The sequence below is a fragment of the Asterias amurensis genome, chromosome 3 (assembly GCF_032118995.1).
Source record: "Asterias amurensis chromosome 3, ASM3211899v1".
In the NCBI taxonomy this organism is placed as follows: Eukaryota; Metazoa; Echinodermata; class Asteroidea; order Forcipulatida; family Asteriidae; genus Asterias; species Asterias amurensis.
In genome coordinates, this window is record NC_092650.1 from 18,050,631 (window position 1) to 18,076,721 (window position 26,091).

Genomic DNA, 26,091 nt, shown 5'->3' on the forward strand with positions numbered 1-26,091 from the left:
AGTTTTAAACACTTTGGAGGCCGGTAACCAGACTTACTCGATTCCATGGAATTTGGTAGTAGTATCGATACCACTTTCCTTGTCTTAAAACTACGCATAGTTCGATACCAAGAAATTAGGGTCGGATCAGCGACGTTAGTTTGATCGATTCCTTATTATGTTTTGGGATTTATCAAAAATAAGGTATCGATACTTAAAGCTTCCAACGCGATGACAGAACTAGTTTTTTTCATGTTGACTTTTTCGTCACCGACTGAGGAAGTGAAAGAGAAGTGGACATAAAAACAACATTTTCCATCGGAGCTTTCCAAGGCAACTTGTCAGTGGATTAGTTTACTTACCATACTACACTGTACATGTCTATTGAAGGTATTTATTACGTGTAACAGAAGTAGAATAAATTGTTAGAAACGGTTTGATAATCAGGTGTAACAAACCTGTTTTTTCTAACAGACTAATGTTTATCCCAACGCCAGGCCATTGCATTGGCATTGCATACAAAATACACTGTCTGACTGACTGCTGTACGAATACGAATGAATACCCCATCACTCACCACTGGACGTTGTCTGTAGTGTAAAAGTGTAGGCCCTACCATGGAGGTGGCCCTATTGTGCTCTGTTACCTGTAGCTCTGTATGGACAACTCAAACATTCAGACAACTCGATAAAGGTTCATCGCGAATAGCAAAATATCAAGAGAGGGCGCTGTTGAACCCACACAAAGGTATAGGTGTTGCGTGCGCGAGTTGTAGAAATTGCATAGAAACCGCCCCATATTCCTTCCCAAAATTAGACCCAGTAACTGGGGCGCTGTACTCCTTTTCAACAATTTTTGACTTTATCTGTCGTACTAGCGCCCCAGGGAATGGCACAGAATTTTAACGAATACCCAGTTTTTCGCGACACCCAGCCACAAAAAATGCCTCAAAATGACAAAAAGACCAAACAAACTAGCTCAAAAATCGCCTACTCTATTCTCGATACGTCTAGGATGTAACATCAGGCATTTAATTGTACTCACGATCATTTTTTAAACTCCAAATCGATGATTTTTAACTCCGCATCGTGGAGCGATTGACAAGTCTGCGATTTTCGGATGTGTATGGTAACGAAACATGGCGTCGCGTTGTGGGTGGATGTCCATCAACGGCTGTTTAATGCTACACTTGTTAGAGGCGTTGCAGCGAATGCTATACATTGTACACGGGGATGGGTACAGGCGCTGCAGCTAGCAAGTGCCCACGTGCGTTCAATCATGGTCAACGTAACTTACACGGTGCCGGGTTGTTGGAAAATTATCAGAAAGGGGGTGAAAGGTTCTCAGAAAGGGAATATTGTCTGAAAGAGGGGATTTTTCTGGTCTGAAGTCTGCTGGATGAAGCTGGATGGTTCTGGATGAAGTCTGCTGGTCTGGATTTTTCTGGTCATCGCCCCCCCCCCCCCCAAAAAAGAAGGAAAAAACGAAAAAAAGGGGAAAAAAGATGATAAATAAATAAAAAACAATTCTACAGTGACACTGGCAGCACTAAACATTATAAGAAGCAATTTAACCATGCACAAAAATCGTAGGCCTAGATGAAGTACAGCGGTTTTTATTTATTTATCATATTTTTCCCCCTTTTTTTTTTTTTTTTTCTTTTTTTTTGGGGGGCGATGACCAGAAAAATCCCCTCTTTCAGACAATATTCCCTTTCTGAGAACCTTTCACCCCCTTTCTGATAATTTTCCAACAACCCGGCACCGTGTAAGTTACGTTGCCCATGATTGAACGCACGTGGGCACTCGCTAGCTGCAGCGCCTGTACCCATCCCCGTGTACAATGTATAGCATTCGCTGCAACGCCTCTAACAAGTGTAGCATTAAACAGCCGTTGATGGACATCCACCCACAATGCGACGCCATGTTTCGTTACCATACACATCCGAAAATCGCAGACTTGTCAATCGCTCCACGATGCGGAGTTAAAAATCATCGATTTGGAGTTTAAAAAATGATCGTGAGTACAATTAAATGCCTGATGTTACATCCTAGACGTATCGAGAATAGAGTAGGCGATTTTTGAGCTAGTTTGTTTGGTCTTTTTGTCATTTTGAGGCATTTTTTGTGGCTGGGTGTCGCGAAAAACTGGGTATTCGTTAAAATTCTGTGCCATTCCCTGGGGCGCTAGTACGACAGATAAAGTCAAAAATTGTTGAAAAGGAGTACAGCGCCCCAGTTACTGGGTCTACTCAAAATAGTGTTTCTGATTCGCGATAAACCTTATGATGGTTGAGACAGCACGACCGTTCGGACAGCTCAACGGTTCAGACGACTCGACGATATTGACTTTTTAATTAAGCCTAACCTAAGGCTCGACAAAAAACTCTGTTATTGTTAGTGTTACTGTTTGTTTACTTAAGTTAAAATCCTAACCACAGCTGAGCTGAGGCCCCCACAGCTATTCGTCGACTAAGTCGAGTTGTCTGACTGACAGTTGAAAAAAACGTCTGTCGAGCTGTCCGAAAGGTTGAGCTGTCTCAGACTCGACCGTTGAGTTGTCCGATGGCAAGTTGTCCCTGTAAATGTAGTGTAGTGTTGTTACTTTTTAGTTTTAAAATTAGTAGATGGTGGATAAATTTTCTGCTGCCACTTATTAATTGAATTATTCATCATTTGTTTTCTTACTTAAAGACACTGGACACTATTGGTATTAAAATTGTCAAAGACCAGTCTTCTCACTTGGTGTATCTCAACATTCGCCCCCATGCATGAAATAACAAACCTGATAAAATTTGCACTCCATTGGTCGTCGAAGTTACGAAATAATAATGAAAGAAAAAACACCCTTGTCACACAAAGTTGTGTGCTTTCTTCAGATGCTTGATTTCAAGACCTCAAAATCTTATTCTGAGGTCTCAAAATCAAATTCGTGGAAAATTACTTCTTTCTCGTAAGCTACGTCACTTCAGAGGGAGCTATTTCTCACAATGTTTTATACTATCAACCCCCCCCATTACTCGTTACCAAGTAAGGTTTTATGCTAATAATTATTTTGAGTAATTACCAAGAGTGTCCATTGCCTTTAATACACATCCCCTTTTTTGTTTTGATTTTGTTGAGTGATTGGTGGTATTTTGTTTTTCTTGTAATTTGGGGAATAAAAAAGAACTTACTCTAGTTGCAATAATTGTAAATGTAACCCTCGAACCTCCCAGGGTTCCTCCAGGCTATGACCTTCAGGTGGATGCAGGGTTACGATCATCCAACTTAGTGTCACTGTATCTTAGCATATTATTACTTCCTTCATTATACTTCAAACAGGATATTTAGCAATAAAAAGTAACAAAAATGTATCAATTCTCTTTTGTAGGATTGTTGGCTCTGAAAAGAGGCGGTTTGGTCTCCCTGTTTTTGAACACTATTAACTCTGCTTCTTCCTCCTGAAGAGGAGCAGAGGAAACTGTTCAAAACGTCAAGACCACATCAGCTCTTTTCAAAGCCAACACTCCAACAGAAGAGATTTATTTAAAAATTCACTACATATTTTTAGTTATCACCACTTCATATTTTTAGTTATCACCACTTCGAATATTGAACATTGTCAAATCAAAATTTTTGTTTCCTATCTGCAGGCAATGGACATTTTCCGGAGACTTTCAGCGAATGGAATTGGCTCATTATGTACCACAATATTGCCAGGTAAAAATTAAAACAATTTCTGTGCTACCTAATCTGAAGTTGTCCCTGACATGACTAGGCCTGGGCGACTTGTGAACATAGGGTGCGTTTGTTTAGCTTCCCTGGGTCGACCCCGGTCTGCCCCGGTACGTTCGAATAGCTTGGACGGGCTCACCTGGGTCAGCCCCCAGTGCCCTGCTTGTGGATTGGGTTACTTGGGGGTGACCTGAGGTGCATGCTGTCACCACGAGAGGGCGAGTGTGATCGTTCGATTAGCTCTTGTCAGGGGCTCACACGAGTGAGCACCGCGTGGTACACCTAGGGAAGCTTAACGAACGCACCCTTTACTACTTGACTAGTCGCGCCTCAAATAGTCGCGACTTTGACACTAGTCGGGGCTAACTTTTTAATTTACCAAGCTGCATTGCAGCATAATGTTTGCCGTAGCGAAATAGTAAAATTCACGCTGAAAGGATTAAATTGAAGGATTTTGTCACTGATGTGTGATTGTGTTTCGTAAGTAAATTATCTTGTTGTAAATAGTTGTGAGTGACCCAATATTGCAATATTGCACAGTTAGGTCTGAGAACGCACACAACTGGCGAGAACTGTATAAAAAGGACCATCCAAAAGGCTCCCATTGTAAGGAATGATATCACCAGTCATTCCAATTTGTCGCAGGCAAAGATTTCCACTGGATGGGCACAACATACATCATACATGTATGTAAACCAACGTGTTAGCTAGGGAGCCGTGCACGCCGTGTTAGCACGGCCAGTTGGGCTGAAAACACGGGCAAAAATTTGATGCACGGCTTGGGTGAAGCCGTGCTGTCTAATAATTTCAGTGAAAATTACTGAACTTCTTTTATTATTTTTGTTGTTGTTGAACAGTTTAAAAAAAGCAGTGAGTAAATATAGATTTTTGAATCAAAATTTCAACGACGCAACCATAAAACAATCACTCGAAGTTGCCTCGAAAACGCTGACCACATTGCGACCACACAAAACACAACGCACAAACCACAATTACACAACGCACGTGCAAATTACACACAACGCAAGCGAGACACGCAGACTTCGTTTTAACAGTCAGTCGTCGTCATCGGCCGTCACCAGCAGGCAGCATGAACTCCATGCACGTGTGGTGTGATAGAGGCGAATTCACACGCGTTTTCGTTCAGATTATTTTAGGTACCAATCTCATCTCCACGATCCTACAAACCATCGCGCTCTGGATTTTTCTACTATGACGTCAGTATCGGTAACTGAGTGACACGCGGTGCAGTGCACCTTTTACCGCATACATTCTGCAGTTGCTTTGTAGATTGGTTCCGCAGTTTTTCCCAACTCGACGGCGGCAAACATGACAATCTTTTTTCCTTCTAGAAATTCAAGGCGTATCGTTTGTTCGTTGTAGAGTTTGTTTGAAACATCGAGACTTTTTTGGATTTCAATGTTTGCATCTCTTGGGTGTTAATGCAGTTGACAAAACAATGTTTATTTTCCGCTCGAAAGGTTCAAAAACTGATTCATGTTTCTTTTCAAATTTCAAGTCGGTTTTGCTGTAGACCTCCAAATTTATTTTTCAATGCATGGTACGTTTTTTTTGCCCAGTGGAACTACTTAAATGGCACTGTCTTTTGTTCTTAATTCTCCGCAGACTGTTTACAAATTGCCCTTGACCCAGTTTCAACAATTAAACAACCTATAAGACTTAAACGTTATGAAACCTAAGCAAATACCATGAATACTAAGGAAAATATTAATTACCATGATCAGTCGGTTTAAATTAAGCAAACAATTATGGTACATGTAAATCACTCTTTACATTATTTTACATTAATTAATTGATTTGTTAAAAATAAATACAAAAACTATTATCAGGTTCTTGACCTTAGGCCTATAGTTCTGAAATCGAATGGACAAGAATGGATAGAAAATTAACACATGCCAAAAAATATTTTGTTGACAGCAAACTTGTACTGCATTATTTGATCGCTTTTGAATCATTTCAGGCTAAATGGGTCCAAGCGCAGCTCCATGGTCCAAGTAACTGCTTTGAACTGGCCTAATATTGACCCAGAAACATTTTATAGAGTTTAATAATGTATAGTGGACGTCGATCACCTTTATAATATTTGTGCTTTAAAGCCTCTCATTTTCGAGTTGAAAACAAAACAAAAATTAAATAAAAATAGCTTACTTGTAACAGAAATAGGTACCAGAAATGCATCAGAAACCACCAGAGCTAGAGCACCTACAGTAGCCAGAGCTTCCAGGGCCCTTAAGAGGGGGGGGGGGGGGGGGGGGATGAGACAGACTTGGCGCTGCGTGCTCGTGTTGTGTGCTACACACACGTTTCTATTTTTTTGTAGTGATTTTAGGTTGCACTCCCACTTTTTCAGTTTGCACTCCCACTTTCCAAATTCCTGGCTAAGACACTGTTGTAAACTGCTTCTTAAAATTATAAAAAAAAATTGTTTTGCCGTAAAAAGTGTGAACATGTACAGTATCTACTTGCCAGGTAGAGTTTGTTCCTTAGAGAACTGTCTTTCGGCATTCTACTAAAGTGGAGTAGATTTATCGGATGTTCTGGAGACTTCTCAGTTCTGAAAAGAACTGTCCTGCTTTTTAACTACTACCCGGACGGAAGGTGTTCTCTAAAGAACAAACTCTACCTGGCAAGTAGATACTTGTGTATAGTGTTACCGAAAACCAAATGTATTTGATACACTGTACCTCACGATGCAATGCCTCAAATCCTATAAATGCTAAGTTATCACAATATTTGTCATACCAGCACAGCTGTCTTAAATACACTGTGCATGTAGACCATTATTACCTTTGTTACTTTTTAATTATTATTTTGTGAAACTTAGATGAATGTTAGATCTCGGAAAGTTCTTGTTAATTGTGAAATGACGTCATGATGACGTCATCACATGATTTTTTTAATGATTTTTGTTTTTAAATTTTTGCACCTTTAAGTCATAAATTGCTATCTGAACATGGTATTTGTTTAAATAGGCTGGATTGGTCATAACTGCTTTGATGCCAAGAGAAAATGTTCTTAACAAAACAGCTCTGCATTTGTGCACAAATGCAATCATGTCTAGTTTTTATTTCATTCTTCTCCACAAGTTCAATCGAATTACACACAAACGAGAAACATTAAAACCTACAATAGATGTGGAGAACCAGTTTGGTTAGACTGAGGAGGACAATTTTTTCCTGAACTCAAAAGGTACTCGGTCGGCTGATACAAATGTACAGACAGAAACAGGCAACTTAAATAGCATCCACAATTTTTGTTTGCATAAAAATATCAAATAATAAACCACAAGGGAAATAATTTTGGGGTTCAACAATTCAACCCCCAGATACTGTTTTCGTAAAGATGTTTAACAAATAAAAACTTTGAGTCGTATACTGGTGTGGGTTGAATCGAGGAGAAAATCTGTTGACTGCTGCCTTAAATCGATCATAGGCATGAGTTCCACAAGGCAGGCAGAGGATGGTATCAGAAAAAGAATACTTTCATTTATAACACCCAGAAAAAAAGAGTAACTTTGGATACGTACAATGTAGGAAGATCTCTACTTTCATCACTTGACAGTATGCATTAAATGCTTATAAGCTGTGCGATCGAATGTACTTGTACCCCATGGAGTTACAAAACCCTCACAAATGGGTGACAGATCTTAGGTCTGATTACAATTTTACACACTGTAGTATGCTTTGAACGTCTTTCTTTAAATCTATCCTCATGAAAAATGGGCTCTGTGTTTCTCTAAACCCACACAAATGGGTGACAGAAATAAGGTCTGATTATAGTAGTGTACACTTTGAACATCTTTCTTCTATTCTTATTGGGCTCTGTGTTTCTCTAAATGCTTAACCACAGAATGCTGTACTTATTTACAGCACCCTTTAAAGTACCCTTTAAAGTGCTTGAATCTATCGGTTTTAAGAGTAGAATTCTGTGAAAAACAGAAAATTAAGCCAAAAAGTTTTTAAAATTCACAAGCTGACAATTCCTGCCCTGGTTCTTTGTTTGAGCTACAAGTATTTTTTGTCCCCAATACAGGGCTTAATTTTTCATTTATTTGGTATTAATCTTGGCACCATTCTTTTAAAGTTTTACAAAGCAGCAATCTTTTTTCTGGCTCTTTCCTCCTGAAAAACCCACAGCTATAAAATGAAGAAATTTTAAATATAAGAGGCCCCCTCATCCAACTTTATCATTAAAAAAAAACACAGGAAAATAAACAAGTTAATTTTTTTTACTCAGCCTAAATTCACCAAGCCATGGGGCTTTTCAATCATCATTCTCATTTGTACTTCATTTACAACACTGAAAAGGTCCACTGCAAAGAACGACCATGAACTCTTCACAAACTGTTCATGAAATGAAAACTAGGGCTCCTGATGGAAAATGGTACTTGGCTGTGCTTGGTACGAGTACCATAAAGCCCCAAAGGGGATACCATGGTGTGTTTGTTTTGTTGTGTATTGAATCACCAAGTCCCATGTTGTGTCATGACTAGTGAACTGTTCACGGGATGCTAGAGAAATGTCCACATAGTTTTTGGCCTAGTTTGATCATAGTGCTAGCCCTGGTTTGATGATGTGCATAAAAAAGTCTACAATACATGTACATGATGTAATGTATACATATGTACATGATGTAATGTATACATATGTACATGTACATGTACATGATGTATGTATCATGACGCATACAAGAGCAAAGAGTCATTGCTCTATGTTATGTACAGTGTATACTGTACATGTATGCTCGTTTGATTTGTGGATTGGATTTACTTTTGTTAGTCAGTTAGTGGGCATACTTGAATACAATACTATTACACGATTGAATACACACACACACACACACGCAGACCAGCCCTTATGCATAGTGTACACAAGCTTGTCTCTGGGTGTATGTATGCACACGTTTGCAATATGCATCATAAATAGAATCATAAAATCATATTATATGACTCTGCACAGGCATGACAGAGGTGGGTGCAGTGTTCAAGCACCGTTTAACTTTTTAAAAAATGTGTGGAACACAAATCATTATCTGTTAAAATGTATTACAATTAGGCCCTACAATGTGTTTAACATCGACTGTGTTGTTTTATTGAACAATTTCAAACACTTTCTCATTAGAAAATTACCTTAATTTTAATTTGATGAATTTTGGTCAAAGTTCAGTTTTCTGCTCTCGTCTTTGGAACAGGCATGACACTCTCACTCTTTTCATCAGACCATTCAATCCAGACAGCATTTTAAAATTTGATGTTTTTTCCACTTACTGTTATTTTATTTTTTTACAGTATTCCTGATAGTCTTGTCCACAGCAACTGAACACGTTGAAGCAGGTAACTTGACCTTTTATCCTCGGTCAACATGTTTTAATTCATGAAAAGGGTTTTGAAGTAAAGTATAGTTTGTGGTGTAGTGCGCTAGGGAACTCAAGGCCCCCCCCCCCCCCCCCCGACTGGCATTCATCCAAAGGTGTCAAACCACCTGCCCCCCCTCTCTTTTAAAAAAAAAATGAATGTGGAGAACACTGGTGATGTTTAAAGACACTGGACACTATTGGTAGTTGTCAAAGACCAGTCTTCTAACTCAACATATGCATAAAATAACAAACCTGTGAAAATTTGAGCTCAATCGGTCGTCAGAGTTGCGAGATACATGTAACTATGAAAGAAAAAAAACACCCTTGTCACACAAAGTTGTTTGCTTTTAGATGCTTGATTTCGAGACCTTAAATTCTAAACTTGAGGTCTCAAAATCATATTCTCGAAAACTACATTATTTCAGAGGGAGCCGTTTCTCACAATGTTTTACAATACCAACCTCTCCCCATAACTCTTAACCAAAAAAGGTTTTATGCTAATAAATATTTTGAGTAATTACCAATAGTGTCCACTGCCATTAAGGATTGACATGAATGAAACAAATGAAACAAGCATTTGTCACATGACCAGTGTATTACACACATCAGGCCTGAAATTTCATTTTTTTAAAAGGCAAGGCCATTTTAATTTTAGAAAGGGCACTTCCTTTGGAAAATCTTAAAATCAGTAGAAAACTTTTGAAAGGGCACCAAGGCCAAGACCAGCGCAACAGAGGTCATGACATGCATTAGGCCTGGGCGAATTATTTGAATATCCAGTTAATGGCGAATGTGCCTTTTTTTTCTTAACCGGATATCCGCATAGGGCGCGAATAGCTATTTATTAACTGGATAGTAATTACAACCGAGTGAATGGATATTCTTTAATATCCGAATATCCGCGGATGTCGGGCAACTGATATGAATGATTGGTCTGAATCCTTATGAAACTTCTATTAGGACAGCTTGATACGGCATAAATTAAGTATTAAACTATGCTCATCTCCGTGAAGAGTTAAAACAATGACATTTCTGACGTAATTTGTTCAAAGATTACAAAAGTTTTCCTTCACATAGAGTCAATCACGATCAAAAGAAAAAGCAAATTGCCATCTTTAAATTAGATCCGGTCATTTTTATGAATGAACGGAGTGACACTAGCTAAAACTAATATCAATCCACCCATAAGATCTCATTCACATTTTTTTAATAGTTGGCCAGCGGTATCCGAATAACAAAATTTCACTATTCGCCCAGCACAAGCATGCATGTAATAACAGGCCTGGGACATGCCATGTTCATAAGAATGTGTGGATATAACAGAGCTGTATAAACAGTCCATTATAACTGTTAATAACATTTTATTTGACTGAAATGAAATTGACTTACACATTTTTTTTCTCCCTTGACAGCATTTACAAATTGCAGTGATGAGGCCAGCCTTGTGAGACCGTTTGACACGATAAAGAGTCCCAACTACCCGAGCAACTACCCAAACAATGCTGCCTGCAAATGGCACATCAAGCTGAACTCCAATGAGCTGGCCACAATAAGGTTAGTGTAGAGGTATTAGCCGAGGCTTGAATTTCACACTGGATCCAAGGCAGGCCGGAGGCCAGTGATTTTAGCTTTGGGGCCAGTAAACTAGTCTCCTATGCGATGTGTTTTTGGTCACCAGGCATGCAACTCTTCCGTGTTTCCGCGGAACTCCGCGATTTTTTTTTTTTTTTTTAATGTGGAAAAAAAAAAAAAAAAAAAAAACCTTTTTTTTTTGACGGATTTTTCACAATCATGTAAAATAAGCCTAGTACATGCTAAAAATGCACCTAAGAGCTTAATAAACCTCAACATTTTCTAGGGTACCTTTGTGGGTATCATGTCCTGTGGCGTTGCGGCTGCCTCGCTCCGCACTTGCGTTGTGCCTTTGAAAATATTTTCCTCTTTTTTTTTTCAACAGGCAGTTGCATGCCTGGGTCACGTGATGGCACTCTCAAACATATTTGTATCACTTCCAGGGGGTATTACAGCACCAAGGCTCTGGAATTCACTCCCTGAAATCTCAGGAAAATCCATGACATCTCCATCTTTCAGCATCAACTTAAGACACACCTGTTCACACTTGCATTCCCCGACACTTTTCCCTCTTTCCATCTTGACCGGCGCCTTTGAATGGTTTTTCACCAGATTTAGCGCGCCTTTAAAAATGCTGTGTTATTATTATTTATTATTATATTCATTCATTCCCCCAAAAACACTTCTTGAAGACAGGAACACATTACGACCACATGCACCATATTCATCACGGACAATAAGACCTTAATGAGAGTCGTTACAACCTAGCAACTAACAAAATATGGCGCACAGAAGTAACAGAACGCCGATTAAAACTGTGCAGGACGACAATTTGCATATACCCCCGGAAGTGATAAAAGTACTTTTGAGAGCACCTGCACGCGGTCAAAAATACAGCCCACTGCGGGTTAATTAACTGAATTCTCTGTTTGTCTCTTTTCCCAGGTTTACGGACTTCCATCTGGTCCAGAGCAAAGATTGCCTAAAAGACTATGTGTCCATCAGTCCGCAGGGCATCAACCAATGTGGCTTAGAGCTACCACCGACCTACATCTCTGGCGTAAACACTGCGCTGATAATCATCACATTCAGGACGGACAAGATCAGCAGCGAGAAAGGATTCGCTCTGGAGTATTATATCAGTGAGTTTTATTAATATAAATAAAAGTGTCCTAACTTGTTTTCAAAGGCACTGCATCCGATTTCACGAAATGCTAGAATGAATCCCATCTCGAGATTAAGGACAAGTTACTCTACTTGAGTAACTCGTCCTATGGATATGGAACTTAACGTGTCCTAAGTCCTAAAAGATTTATCCTAAGTTAGGAAGAGTTTTGTGAAATCAAAGGCTGGACCAGTATTCTCACTTGGGGTATCCCTACATGTGTATGAGATAACAACTCTGTGAAAATTGTGACTCAATTGGCCATCGAAGTTGCAAAAAAATAATGACATTTTCACAGATTTTTAAAATTTTGTGCATATGTTGAGATACACCAAGTGAAAACACTGGTCTTTGACAATTACCAAAGGTGTCTAGTACCTTTAAGGGTCATATATTGAGAATGGCCTATCTGCCAAAGTTGAAAAGCGAATTCTTTGCGTGACCAAAAATGGGAGCAAGAGGTAGACGAACAGAAAAGTCTTTGTAGAGATTTCAATTGGAGCATGTCAGTGATGTACTACGGGGTTTGTTTATGGTTTGCTTGAAAGGGTCTGGGTACTATTTGTACAGCACAAACCCCCAAAGTCCACAGTTTTTGAGAAATGAACAGAACAAATTCTCCAAAATTGTTTGAGCATGTACAGTGGATATACGGGACTCTACTGCATTTTTCTTTGATTTTCACTTTTTTCTTCTTTAAACCTGATGACTAATGGAGCTGAAATTTCTACATTCACATTCAGACGGGGTTCATATCATGACCCAAAACTTGATCTACTAAAGGTATCAGAATCGTTCAAGGTACACTTTTGATGATTTGAAGTTTCCACTTTCTATTTGAAGTACATAATAAGTGTTAAGTTAGCATCGGGGATGAAGAATACTAACTTTGTTTTTTTACCAATACATCAATTTGAACCCACGACCCTTGCAATTTTAGAGATTGCTCGGTAGCTAGAGGCAGTTGGAATCTTATGTTTTGGCAGCGGTTACTGCGCCGATAGATGTTAAGTTTGCATTAAGATAAAGCATGTTTATTTTGGTTTGCCTGTGATATTTTCTTTCACAGGACTTGGGGGAAATTACTGAGTATACAGTGCAAAAAAAAAAAAAGAAAATGGGTATGGGTAAACAAAAATGGACATGGGTTAAAAAAAAATAATAATAATATTTGAATAATTTTGTCCCCTCGCAATCTGAAGGTGCTCGCCATTCTGAAAGCTGTGATCCCATGACTGAGTTCCACTGCAGTAACGGGAACTGTCTGCCGCTGAGCTGGACATGTAATGGCCGGAAGGATTGTTTTGATGGCTCGGACGAGTCTCCTTCAAATTGCCGTGAACGTAGGTTGAAATTTAAGTAATCTCACTTGGCGTATCCCAACATTTTGCCGTGAACGTAGGTTGAAATAGGTTGAAATTTAAGTAATCTCACTTGGTGTATCCCAACATTTTGTATGCACAAAATAACAAACCTGGGGCTCAACAGGTCATCGAATTTGCAAGAGAATTATGAAGAAAAAAAACACACTCATTGCATTGTGCATAATAAAAAGGTTCAGCAGGAGTCTTTTATTGTTTGAGTTAGAAATTACCTCTTTTCTCAAAAACTACTTTACTTCAGCGGGAGTTGTTCTCACAACGACCTCAGCTGAGTTGTAGAGTGTCGTGGCCGAGCGGTTAAGAGCACCAAATTCAAACTCTGGTGTTTCTGATCAGCAGACTTGTGGTTCGATTCCCCAGTCGTGACACTTGTGTCCTTAAGCAAGACACATAACCATTGCTTCGTCCTTCAGATGGGACATAAGGCCGTGGGTCCCATGTGTTGTGTAAATGCAGGTAAAAGAACCCAGTGCACTTATCAAAAAGAGAAGGGTGTTCGCCCAAGTGTTCCTGGCTGGATTGGCAGCAAATTGCGCCACAGCACGTTGTAAACCATTACATGGTGCTTAAGGATTAGGTCTTATATCTCAAAATTCGTCCCCACTCCTTGCAGTAATAATACCTGGCACTTTGTATCATTAGGCAAAAGGCGCTTTATAAATATGGTTATTATTATTATCGGTTGGTACACAACTTGTGTAAGCATAATAACTTGCTAAGCACAGACAAATCTTGCTTATCAGAAACTGATTACCAGCCAAAATTCCATATAAAATTTACATTCCCCCTTGCTTATCAGAAACTGGTTACCAGCCAAAATTCCATATAAAATTTACATTCCCCCTTGCTTATCAGAAACTGGTAACCAGCCAAATTCCATATAAAATTTACAGTCCTCCTCGCTTAGCAGAAACTGGTTACCAGTCAAATTCCATAAAACTTACATTATTGTTTACATTATTGTGTTCCACTGGTTTTTTTTTTGCTTATGAAAGAAATTTGCCGAAACAGTATATTCTGCGTTAACAGCTTTATGAAATTGGGCCTCAACAAAGGTTGTCCATACTCTCTACCATGGAGCTGGCACAAAGAACTCTCAACTCGGCTCTTCTTAAAATTTTGTTCTGTTTGGTGTTTGTTTCTTATTACAGCGACAACCCCGAAACCTTTAACAACTGTGCCGTGGCAATGCTCCGGCCATGAGATCCTGTGCACGTCGAAGGTTACCGGCAAACCTATCTGCCTCTCCGAGTCCAAGAAATGCGATGGACACATTGATTGTGGGGATGGGCAAGATGAGAAAGGATGCCACTCGGTCTGTCGTCATTATTACGATTGTAAGGAATACTTTAAAGTGGCTATACACTTTTTCCTAACCCAAAACACAATGTCCACAGATTGACCTTAAACTTACACAGTTTGAAGATAGTACGTGTAGAGAGCTTCCCTTGAAATTTTATTTACTGAGGTGCTGTAGTTTTTGAGAAATGAGTAAAACAAATAATTTTCGTCTCAGTTTAAGCATGTAAAAACATACTAACCAGTTATACTTTGGTATTGGTATAATATCATAGCTGGTTAATGGGATTTCACATGCTAAAATAATTTTCGTCTTCCTAAAACTCCTAAAACAAAAAATATTTTGTGATTTGTTTTACTCATTTCTCAAAAACTACACAACCTCAGTTAGTAGTATTTGAAGGGAAGCTTTCCACTATCATTATCTTCAAACCCTGTAAGTTTAATGTAAATCTGTGGACATTTTGAAAAAGTACCGGAATTCTTTAAGGATTATTGTAGAATCGGTTTTGCTAATAAAACAGTTGTTGACGGTGTAAGCACTTCATGTAATCCACCATATTTACATAAACTGACCTGCAGAATTTTGAGATCGATCGGCCATCTGGGTCACGAGTCATAGTGAAAAACTGATTAAACATATTGCATTACATCTATTAAAAAAATAATATGATAAAAACGCTCACTGAGCGATAAACTCCGAACGGGAAATTAGTTTTGTTTATTTCTCATCAAATATAACATTTCAGACAGAAATATTTCAAGGGATGTTTTCTACAATTATTATTAGACCGTGTAAGTTTTATGTAAATCTGTGATCTAAAATGTTTTTTTTCTTACCAATTCTTTCATGTTCCTTTTATGAGATTTGATGTTTTGACAATTACAAACGTGTTTATCATAAGTTTGCACTGACACGCTGATACTCACCATCGTCAGTTTCTCTTTTTTTGCTGTGATTTTTTAACTGATGATTTCTTTCCATTTTCCTTTCTCTCCAATCAGCGGACTTTAAATATTTCACTTCTCCCAATTTTCCAAACAATTACGACTCAAACCTTGACTGTTCGTGGACGCTTTCTGTCAGGAGTGGTGCAATCATCCAGCTCCGGTTCCATACCTTTAATCTGGAGCAAGGTTACGACACCGATTATGTCAACGTGTTTGACGGCGATACAGATGGGGTAAGTAATGGGCGACTAGAGGGCAGGAGTCTTTCAAGGTAAATTTCCAGTGTTTATGTTAACCTGATTATGCTCACTTTAACAAGAACAATTGATATACCTGGTAAGTCTGCTGCCACCTAGAGTCCCTAAAGTATCCATTGACAATGCGTAAAGATCGTGGCATTATTTCATAGACACAACAAATTTTTCCATACCAGAGAAGGTTACCAGCCAAACTACCATGTCATGTGTACGTTTTGTGACTGGTACCCTGCTCATTTCTAAAGCAAAGATATGTTGTTAAGCAAGAATTTCAGCTTTAGCGGCTGTGAAATTAGGCCCTCCGCATAATTTCAAATTAGCTAACCACAACAAATTTATGGTTACCAGAGTAAGGTTACCAGCCAAACTCCAAATCTACTTATACACCCTGTGACTGGTATCCTGCTAATTGTTGCTAAGCAGGAAACCGTTAGGCAATACTTTCTGCTTAAGCAGCTCTTTGAAATTACGCCCTGGGAGGAGTTCCGGCTCTGGCTTACGCTCTATCTTCAGCCTTAATCATCAAGTTTTGGAGCAGTGTGCGTTTGGCATGGTGCTTTAAAGGCAGTGGACACTATTGGTAATTACTCAAAGTAATTCTTAGCATAAAACCTTACCTGGTGACAAGTAACGGGGAGAGGTTGATGGTATAAAGCATTGTGAGAAACGGCTCCCTCTGAAGTGACATAGTTGTCGAGAAAGAAGTAATATTCCACGAATTTGATTTTGAGACCTCAAATCAACCATCTAAACAAGGGTGGTTTTTTTCTTTCATTATTATCTTGCAACTTGGGACAACCAACTGAGCTCAAATTTTCACAGGTTTGTTATTGTATGCATATGTTGAGATACACCAAGTGAGAAGACTGGTCTTTGACAATTACCAATAGTGTCCAGTGTCTTTAATATTAGAGACCAAGCCCAAGCTGATGTCCAGTTAGAGCCGCATGAAACCAACAAAAAACGTATGAATGGTCTACCACCTTTTTTTACCAGGTGTGAAATGGCACTCGTTTTGGGTTGTGAACATAGGAAACATGACAATAATAATGGCTACGTCTTTAATGTATTTTTAGCCGCAGTTTCTGATTGGTAACTACTACTCCTTCGACGGGGCCGTCAATGTGCCACCAAAAGTCATCGAGGGGACAGGCAATACGATGTTGGTAATTTTTCACACCGATGCGTCGTCTAATAACATGGGATTTAATGTGACTTATCAGACCAAAGGTAAATATGGCCTGACTTACAAATCTAGGTTTCGATATCACAAACTCTATTAATCATCTATAATTTGTCTAAACAAATTTTAGGTTTGTATTTAAATTGAGACTTCTTGAGTATGCCTTGTGAAGAAAAATCAACCATTAATTTTGGGGGTAGCTTATTCCGGAGATACGGTGCTGCAACGAAAACTGATCCGTCTACCCAGGAAGCACTGAGTATTTGTGTCATGGTCAAGCGGATAAGAAAACCAGACTAAGGTTCTGGTGTTTCTGACCAACAGTGTGGGTTCCAGTCCCTGATGTGACACTTGTGTCCTTAAAGGAACATGTTGCCTTGGAACGGTAGAGTTGGTCTTTGAAAAGCGTTAGTAACTGTTTGTTATAAAATGCATATGGTTAGAAAGATGTTGTAAAAGTAGAATACAATGGTCCACACAAACATGCCTCGAAATTGCACGGTTTTCCTTTTACCTCGTCGACTAACACGGTCGGCCATTTATGGGAGTCAAATTATTGACTCCCATAAATGGCAGACCATGTTAGTTTGCACGATAAAAGGAAAACCACGCAATTTCGAGGCAAATGTGTGTGGATCATTGTATTTTACTTTTAAAACACCTTTCCAACCATATGCATTTTACATAAAACGGTTACAAATGCTTTTTATATAGACCAACTCGATCGATCCAAGGCAACGCGTTCCTTTAAGCAAAACACTTGAGTAATATTGCTGCATCTTTCAGATGGGTCGGAAAGCTGTTGGTCCCTTGTGTTGTGTAATGCACTTTAAAGAAATCCCGGTGCACTTATCGAAAAGGAAAGGTAGTTTGCCCTGGTATTCCTGGCTGGATTGGCAGCATGTAACACCACGGTGCCTTGAAACCATTGCAATACGCCCCTAGGGGTGTGACAAAGCCTATATAAGCTATAATAGGCTAGCGGGCAATCTCGGTAGTCTGGTTGGTAAGACACTGCTCTAGAATTGCAAGGGTCGTGGGTTTGAATCACACCCAAGAAATATGCCTGTGATATTTTTTTCTCGGGAATCGGGAAAGTGCTGAGTTTACAGTGCCAAAACACATCAGTGTATGGGTAAAAAACAAAATCAGCATATAAGAACCTATTAGTATTGTTATTCTGCTGTGCGTATCACAGATTGAGGTAGGGTAAGAAAGAGAAAGCATTGTTTTGATAATCATCTTTGGTTGCCTTTGTTTACTCCCCAGGTGATTGTCTAAGTGATCAGCAGCTGTGCAGTCGAACAGATCAGAACTGTTACGATAAATCACAGAAGTGTGACAACATTTTGAGCTGCATGAAGGGACAAGATGAACTTGGCTGTCAAAGTAAGATAGCAAACTCCATGTTGGCTATAGACACAATGCAAAACATGAAGAGCACTGGCACGTGCCTCTGCCGTTTGCCTATTTGGGTGTCAAAAACATGAACAAAAGGATGGTACGTGTATTTACACACCTCCGAACAATGCATGACTACCTTTTCTACTATTGAGGGAGTCCGTTCTATTTGTGCACATTTTCACACCCGAAAAGGCAGACAGGAGACACGCATGTGTGTGTGTCTGCTGTGTGCATATGGTCTTTTTCTTGGTTTCTTAATAACATGGATGAGATTTTTTAGACTTTTATCTGAAATCAGACTTTTTTTTGTCGACCTGGGGAAGAAAGTCAGACAGTTTCTTTCTCCACAAATAAAAAAAATTCTTTTTTTTTTCCTTTCTACTTCTCTAGTGCTGCGGACATTTTTTCAAAAACTCCTTAGAATCTTTAACTCCAGGGGTTATCAAAAGGCGGAAATGCCATAATTTCAGTATACCTTAAAATTTGAGTCCAAGTTTGGGGCTTTCTTGTTAGCAATGACTCTAACACATGCAATAGTATGATAAAAACTAGTTCCTATATAGCACATTTTAATACATCAATGTATCATTGTTTTCACATTTGTGCCCTGGGGTGGATATCACAAAGATATCACAAAGAGTAGGGACTATTCTTAACTTGGAACTAGTCCTAGGAGATATAGGAGTTTTTTAATCCTGCATTTCAATGTTTTTCCTGACTGTACAGCGCTTTGAAACAGTGGTTTAAAGCGCTTTATAAATGCATTTAAGTTAAAGGGACACGTTGCCTTGGATCGGTCGAGTTGGTCTTTGAAAATCGTTCTGTAATCGTTTGTTGTAAAATTTATATGGTTAGAAAGATATTGTAAAAGTAGAATACAATGATCTACACAGATATGCCTCGAAATTGCCTGGTTTTCTTTTTACCCTGTCGACTAACACGTTCGGCCATTTATGGGCCATAAATGGCCGACCGTGAAAGTTCGTGACGTAAGAGGAAAACTGTGCAGTTTCGAGGGATACTTGTGTGGATCATTAAATTCTACTTTTAAAACATCTTTCTAACCATACATGTATGAATTTCATAACAATCGGTTTCAAATGCTTTTAATAGACCAACTCGTCCGATCCAAGGAAACGTGTTCCTTTAGTATGGCTAGTCCTAAGTTAGGACGAGTAACTCGTCCTAACTCAAGATAAGACTAGTGAAATCCACCCTTGGTCAATGGGCCAGTCACATTCCTGTAATCTTTCTCAGCTCCATGGGGAGTATACAGCTCCATGCTGCCAGGGTGCTTCAAAGGCTTTTTCAAACACGATATGAACCTCCACCCTTTACCGTCTGGATGGTTTTGTCCGGTAAAACAGACCACCTTCTACTGTTTGGATGGTTTTGGCTGGTAAAACAGAATTTGTTTTCTACATCCCATTACAATTATTTCACAATTATTTTCTCTACCTGGGGCGATGGAATGGAACAAATTACCTAAACTCATCAGAGAAGCATGTCCTACTGCAATTAATAAAAACATAACTCAAAACCGACTTTTTTCAGTCAGCCTCGTCATTAATCCTTTCTTTCTTTGCTTTGTTCTTGTTTTATTTATTGTTCAGCGCTTTGATCTGTGTTAAAGGCACTATATAAATACCTATACTATTATTACGATTATTATTATTATTCATTGGGTAAATTTTAATTAATTTTGGGAATGAACACAGACAAATGACTAGAGTGGGATTTGAAACAACGACGTAGAGATTAGAGCTCACTTGGTATAGTGCCGGCACAATAATCGGAAGATCATTGGTTCAAATCCCGCTGTAGTCAATTTGTCTTTTTTCAACCCAAAAGTAGTTATGAAATTGTGCTGTAAACATGTATTTTTATTTAATACGTTAGGTTGTGCAAATGATCAGATCCCATGCCTGAAGACCCAGAAGGGTTGCTTCTCCGTGGACCAACGCTGCGACGGGAAACGGAATTGCAAATTTGGAGAAGACGAGGAGGATTGCGACCCCCAGATCTGCAAGGCGGACTACGGCTTGTTCCTGTGCGGCGACAGAAAATGCATGCAGGAAAAATACATCTGTGATGAATCCACTGACTGCATGGACGGTTCTGATGAGCAAAACTGCTGTAAGTTCATCTTTTTCCTTTGGTTTTTGTGCCAGTGAACATAAATTGAAAATGAGTGACATGGAAGTGGTCACACAGAACATCAATGTTAACAAACTTGATTCGTTTTTTCTATTCGGTTTGACTGACCAACCCTCACCATAGCTTAATTTTAAATGTTGACAGACAGCAACCTCTGAGTTTGTTGAGAGTATTACAGACCCTCAACTCGAACCCGCCGAATTTCCATCTGTAATAAGTTAAAAGTATACACATGTAGTATAGTTATCTTCTCTCAAGAATCTGTGCCAGTTTTAATGGTTGTATTGTTGAATTCTCTTTCAGATGTCTCAACTAAAGTCATCACAGCGGCTGCCGTTGGGTCCATAGTCTGTGGCCTCCTACTAGTGGCAGCCTTGAGCTGCACTTGTAAACTCTATCAGCTACATGTCCGCGATCGTTTCCCGCCGTCACACATGTCACCACTGCGGGAGATAGAAGAGGAGCTTCTCCGGCGCGAGGCACCACCGTCTTACACCGCCACCATGGCCTCGCCACATTTTGACGAGGCGCAGAGGGCGTTTATCGAAGGAATCCAGGCTGCTGTGATTGCCAGGAATGAGACTCGAGGCCCAACCACCAGGCAGAGCAGTTCACGGAGGCAGAGGGGAACTTTTGTACGTATGCTGTCCAGGGATCGCACCTCGAGATCCGGCAGCCAGGTGGAAATTCTGCCCGATGAAAATACCACTGAGAGTCAGACAGAGATGCAACCACCAAGTCCTGCCGAGATGGATAATGAGGTTGATACCATGATGACAGAGGAGGAGGGTATGAGAATTGAAAACGGACCGCCTCCTTTGCGTCGGATCTCTGGAGAGCGTAGCCCACCGACCGTTAGTCCAAGTACAGTGGAAGCCTCAGCAGAGACAGCTGGACAACAGGAATCAACTTCAAGTTCTGTCTCGGACACGGACTCTGAAACGAATCAAGAAGCTCTGCACCTGATGGTTCGTGCCGCTGCTAACATTCGCCGGATGCGCCTGGCTGGAGGGCTGCAGAATGTTATGCAGGCTCAGGACCACAGAGTAGCAAGGGCCCGCAGCAGGACTGGGAGCCTTGCTGACATAGAAAACCCAGCTGAGATAGCGCCATCAGGAGACTCTGCACCGACTTCAGATGGTGAAGTAGAGATGGTGGCAGAGGTGGGATCATCGTCACATCTGAACGAGAACACCAATAATGCATCAGAGAGAACTGATACTGAAAACCACAGCTTACCAACTGAATCTACACAAGAAGCCTTTAAGATGTCAGAGTCCTCCGAAAATCCAGCTCCACGTCTTCAGGAAGAGCCTGATGAGCTGGCTTCAGACTCGGAATCCCTCCCGCAAGATGGTGAGGTAGAGGTATTAACCTCTCAGTCGCCAGAAGAAGCTGCATCTTGTGACGACGGAGAGGTAGGAAGGGACTCAAATACAGAGGAGAGACTAAGTCAGGCTTCGTCAATATTGTCCTTGGCATCTGTTGGCTCAGCGGCTGCAGAAGAGGAGGATGTTCCCATGGTGGAACCATAGAAAACTATGCATAATTTTTTTAAAGGAGTTTTTTGAGAGTCTCCTGTGAGTGAGACTTGATAATGCTCTGGCACTTTTTTAACCCTGACCCCAAACGGCATTTGAACCTACCACACTTTATCAAGTTCTTTCAAGTAGCAGCCCAGCTATCATGAAACCTGTAGACCCCAGATTTGTCAGGCATAAACTGCATACCTTGTACTTAAAATAATATGCTGTTGGAAATTGATAGATTTCAAGGGCTTTCCAATGTTTCAATGAGTATAATCCTGTAGTCAAATGGAAATGTTCAGGTGCATATCACGGCAACATTTCATGGCTCTGCTAACCGCCGAATTCTGCGCTTATGATCACAATTTTTAGCTTGCACGGCAAGCGCCGAATTTCTGTGCCAGCTGTGTAAGAGTAGGATGCCTAATTATGTGGAGAACGCACATGCATAAACCAAAATTCCCCGCCAACCCGTGAATTGCGCTTGACGTAAGCGTGGAATTCCCTGCTACCACAAGCGTTGATTCTTTGCTAACAATAAGAAGGGCCATGAAACTGGGCCCAGTTTATGCAGTGAAGGATAATGAGTAATTAAGCACAGGGCTTCTTGTGCTGTGTGTTGAGAATATTTTTGATAATTCTTAAATTTTACTATTTCGAGGAAACACTATGTTTATTGAAATGTATTCAGATATCAATCTGTATATAGCTACACATGGGCATTAAATGTGTAACTTTAATCTAGGCAGATGTACTCAGAGTTGTGGGCATCACACATTGCAATGGTTGCATCCCTGGAATCACATTTAATAATAGTAATTGTAATAGTACTAGGTTCTTATATAGCGCTTTGTCACACCCCCAGGGGCATATCAAAGCGCTCAGTATCTTTCCCTGCAAGGTGTGTTGAGCTACGTTTATGAGGTATGAGACCTTACAGATAGCACCTTATGGTTTACAAGGTGCTGTGGCGCAATATGCTGCTGCTCAGACCAGGAACACCAGGGCGAACACCCTTCTCTTTATGAGAAGTGCACTGTTTTTTTTTAACATTCATTACACAACACGGGACCAACGGCTTTAGGTTCCATCTGAAGGATGCAGCAATAATGGTGTACTATGGCAATTGGGTTTGGTTTCTGAATTGGTTTTGAGCTCTTTCTTTGTGTATATCATGCAGGAATTGTAGTTCAACTTCATCCCCTTTTTCCCCTCGGAATTCAATTCACAATGTAATGGGAAAATTATAGGTAGAACAGTAGAACAGTTAGAATCGGGCTAAAAAGTAAAGATAAAGTGTTGAACATCGGTGATGCTGTGGAGGGGTCCATGAGAAAGCACAGCTTGTGATAATAATAACTAGTGTTTTAAAGCGCATTTCACAATAACCAGTTTTATTTATGCCCTGGTCATTGGGCCACTAACATGCATTTTTAAATCTTTCTCAGCTCCCTGGGGAGTATACAACCTGGGCAACTGTAAAGTCTTTTTCATACACAATAAGATTGACCCTCGCATGTACCCATTTATACCCCTGGGTTCGCTAAGGGTGTGGCCCCCTGTGGTGTGGTCCCCCTGAGGGTGTGGTCCCCTGAGCATGCATGGGCACAAGTCGAGCAATTATCAAACCATGATCAAACCCATGATCGAACCAAGTTATCATCAACCTTAAAGTTTATATGTTTGATTTTGGTTCAACATGTGTATGTATGTGTACACAGTGCGGCTGCTCTTCCAGTGTAAACACTCATTGTGTGCAGTCCCTTTTTCTCGGGGTCAACATAAATGAAGTGGTTTGTGTACATACCGTACATGCATGCATCGCTTCCATGCCCGTGCATACAACATTTATAGCAGCTCGCATCAATGCTTGAAGGTCGACAGAGCTTGGTAAATAAAGTAGCGGCACAATGAGGTCTACCAGTACCAATTGTGTTATCTTCTGCACATTAGAATTGCCATTCTCAAACAAAATTTTCCTGATTTTTTGTTTTTTTAAGGATTGAAGCGATTGAGACGAAACAAAATCCCCATTGATAAGTACTGTTACAGTGGCAAATTCTTAGTGCAGATAACAACAATCTTAGGGATGCACCCTGCTAGAAAATTGATGATTTTTAGGGCCTCAGAACATTGTCTTAGACTGCTTTGAGAGCACTAGGAAAGGGGTAGCAACGTTGCCTAATTGTGACCTTTGGGTAGTTGACTTGCAACTTGAGGGAATTTTGGATGACATAGGCCCTGAAATAGATGGTCCTGTTTGCCGTGAGGTGTAGGGTTTATACAAGATTGATGCTCAAACATTTGGAAATTTACACTCTGGCTGGTAACCTTTAAAGGAACACGTTGCCTTGGATCGGACGAGTTGGTCTATAAAAAAGCGTTTGTAACCGTTTGTTTAGAAATGCATATGGTTGGAAAGATAATTTTAAAGTAGAATACAATGATCCACACAAGTTTGCCTCGAAATTGCGTGGTTTTTCTTTTACTGTGCGAACTAACACGGTCGGCCATTTATGGGAGTCAAAAATTTGACTCCCATAAATGGCCGACCGTGTTAGTCGACGAGGTTTAAGGAAAACCGTGCAATTTCGAGGCATGTTTGTGTGGATCATTGTATTCTACTTTTACAGCATCTTTCTACCCATATGCATATTATAACAAACGCTTTTCAAAGACCAACTCGACCCATCCAAGGCAACGTGTTCCTTTAAATGCTTTATTTGCTCAGTACATGTAGATGTTGGCGTTGTTTATGAGCCTGTTTGAAATTGGCACCGAGGTTCGATTTAATAAACACACTTCAGTTGGTCATGGCAACAAAGGGTTCATTGGGTCCGAAGGTTTGTACTGCCAATTGTTGATTCTACTGCCAATGGTTATGTGGTTGATTCTACTGCCAATGGTTATGTGGTTGATTCTACTGCCAATGGTTATGTGGTTGATTCTACTGCCAATGGTTATGTGGTTGATCCTACTGCCAATGGTTATGTGGTTGATTCTCGGAATGGTACTCCATTATTGCTGTGTTAAACAATTCTTGTAGTAGAAGTGAAAAACCTCTCTGAGGTTGCTCTTGTGTTCCCCGTTTGAAGGCACTGGACACATTTGATAATTGTCATCGACCAGTATTCTCACTTGGTGTGTCACAACATACATGTATGCATAAAATAACAAGTATGTGAAAAGTTGGACTCAATTGGTAAATCTGAGTTGCAAGAGAATTTAAATGAAAAATGAAACGCCCTTGTTTCACAAATGTGTGTACTTTCAGATGCATAATAAAAGGCTTCAGGCCTGGAGTTTTTTAATATTTGAATGAGAAATTACCTCTTTCTCAAGAATGTGTTCACAATGATTGCTCACAATGTTTAATAATATTAACAGCCCTCTTCCGCTCGTTACAATAGTTTTTATGCCAACAATTATTTTTAATAATTACCAAAAGTGTACATGCTTTTAAGCTGTTCATGAAGAAGTGAAAAACATCAGAGATTACCCTATTCCATGTGTAAAAGCAGTCTGCCACCTGTCACAAGAAAAATGGACAATAGTGTATGTAGACGTGACTAATGGAAGCTCTACGTGCCCGAAACCAAATACTTGTTGACTTGGTGATGCCTTTTGTCAACGGCCGTGCGTCCTTCTATTCATTCAGCTTCTAATCCTTAGGTTTTGTGAAATGAGTTAAGCGAAGTCTGTTGGAATGTTTTGGGCTCTCAAAAAAAAAAATGAAAGTTGTGGAAATGGGACAAGGTTGAAAAACAAGAATTGTTGGAACTAAAGTGATCAGACTTCAGTCGTGAACATTTTGACGGTTGTAACCTTTCAAGTGAACCAGAATTAAAAGGGTCTGGTTTTGTTTCGGTGATGACTCTGAAAGTGAATGGCAATACAAACCTACTTGGTAAGACATGCAACAGCTTTGGTTAGAATAATGCAGCTATGGAAACTACACTTTGAAGTACTGCGTTTGTGGAAAAATATATCACTTTTTATCACCCAAAATTGATTCTGAGAAGCATTACTGAATGTCACGTTTCTCAGATTATGTATTCCTATCGCAGACTATTCTTCATGCATAGGGCTCAGCTTAACTGCTCCCGATTTTTGGCAATAATTAT

At 39.9% G+C, this 26,091-nt stretch overlaps 1 protein-coding gene across 1 annotated transcript; it reads left to right on the forward strand.

Annotated features, from left to right (window-relative positions):
- Positions 1 to 233: 233 nt before the first annotated feature.
- Positions 234 to 24,411, forward strand: LOC139934586 (low-density lipoprotein receptor-related protein 12-like). Its single transcript, XM_071928866.1, has 12 exons — positions 234 to 369; positions 3,614 to 3,680; positions 9,004 to 9,048; positions 10,484 to 10,625; positions 11,589 to 11,785; positions 13,011 to 13,151; positions 14,342 to 14,527; positions 15,495 to 15,673; positions 16,774 to 16,927; positions 18,150 to 18,269; positions 20,184 to 20,420; positions 20,745 to 24,411. The coding sequence occupies exons 2-12, from the start codon at positions 3,617 to 3,619 to the stop codon at positions 21,974 to 21,976; spliced, it is 2,697 nt and encodes an 898-aa protein (XP_071784967.1). The 5' UTR covers positions 234 to 369; positions 3,614 to 3,616; the 3' UTR covers positions 21,977 to 24,411.
- Positions 24,412 to 26,091: the final 1,680 nt, after the last annotated feature.

Bases quoted from the DNA above. Each gene is read 5' to 3' on its own strand.
- LOC139934586 (XM_071928866.1), top strand. From the start codon at position 3,617: ATGGACATTTTCCGGAGACTTTCAGCGAATGGAATTGGCTCATTATGT. The intron at 3,681-9,003 runs GTAAAAATTAAA...ATTTTTTTACAG, and splicing joins ATGTACCACAATATTGCCAG to TATTCCTGATAGTCTTGTCC. The intron at 10,626-11,588 runs GTTAGTGTAGAG...CTCTTTTCCCAG, and splicing joins AATGAGCTGGCCACAATAAG to GTTTACGGACTTCCATCTGG.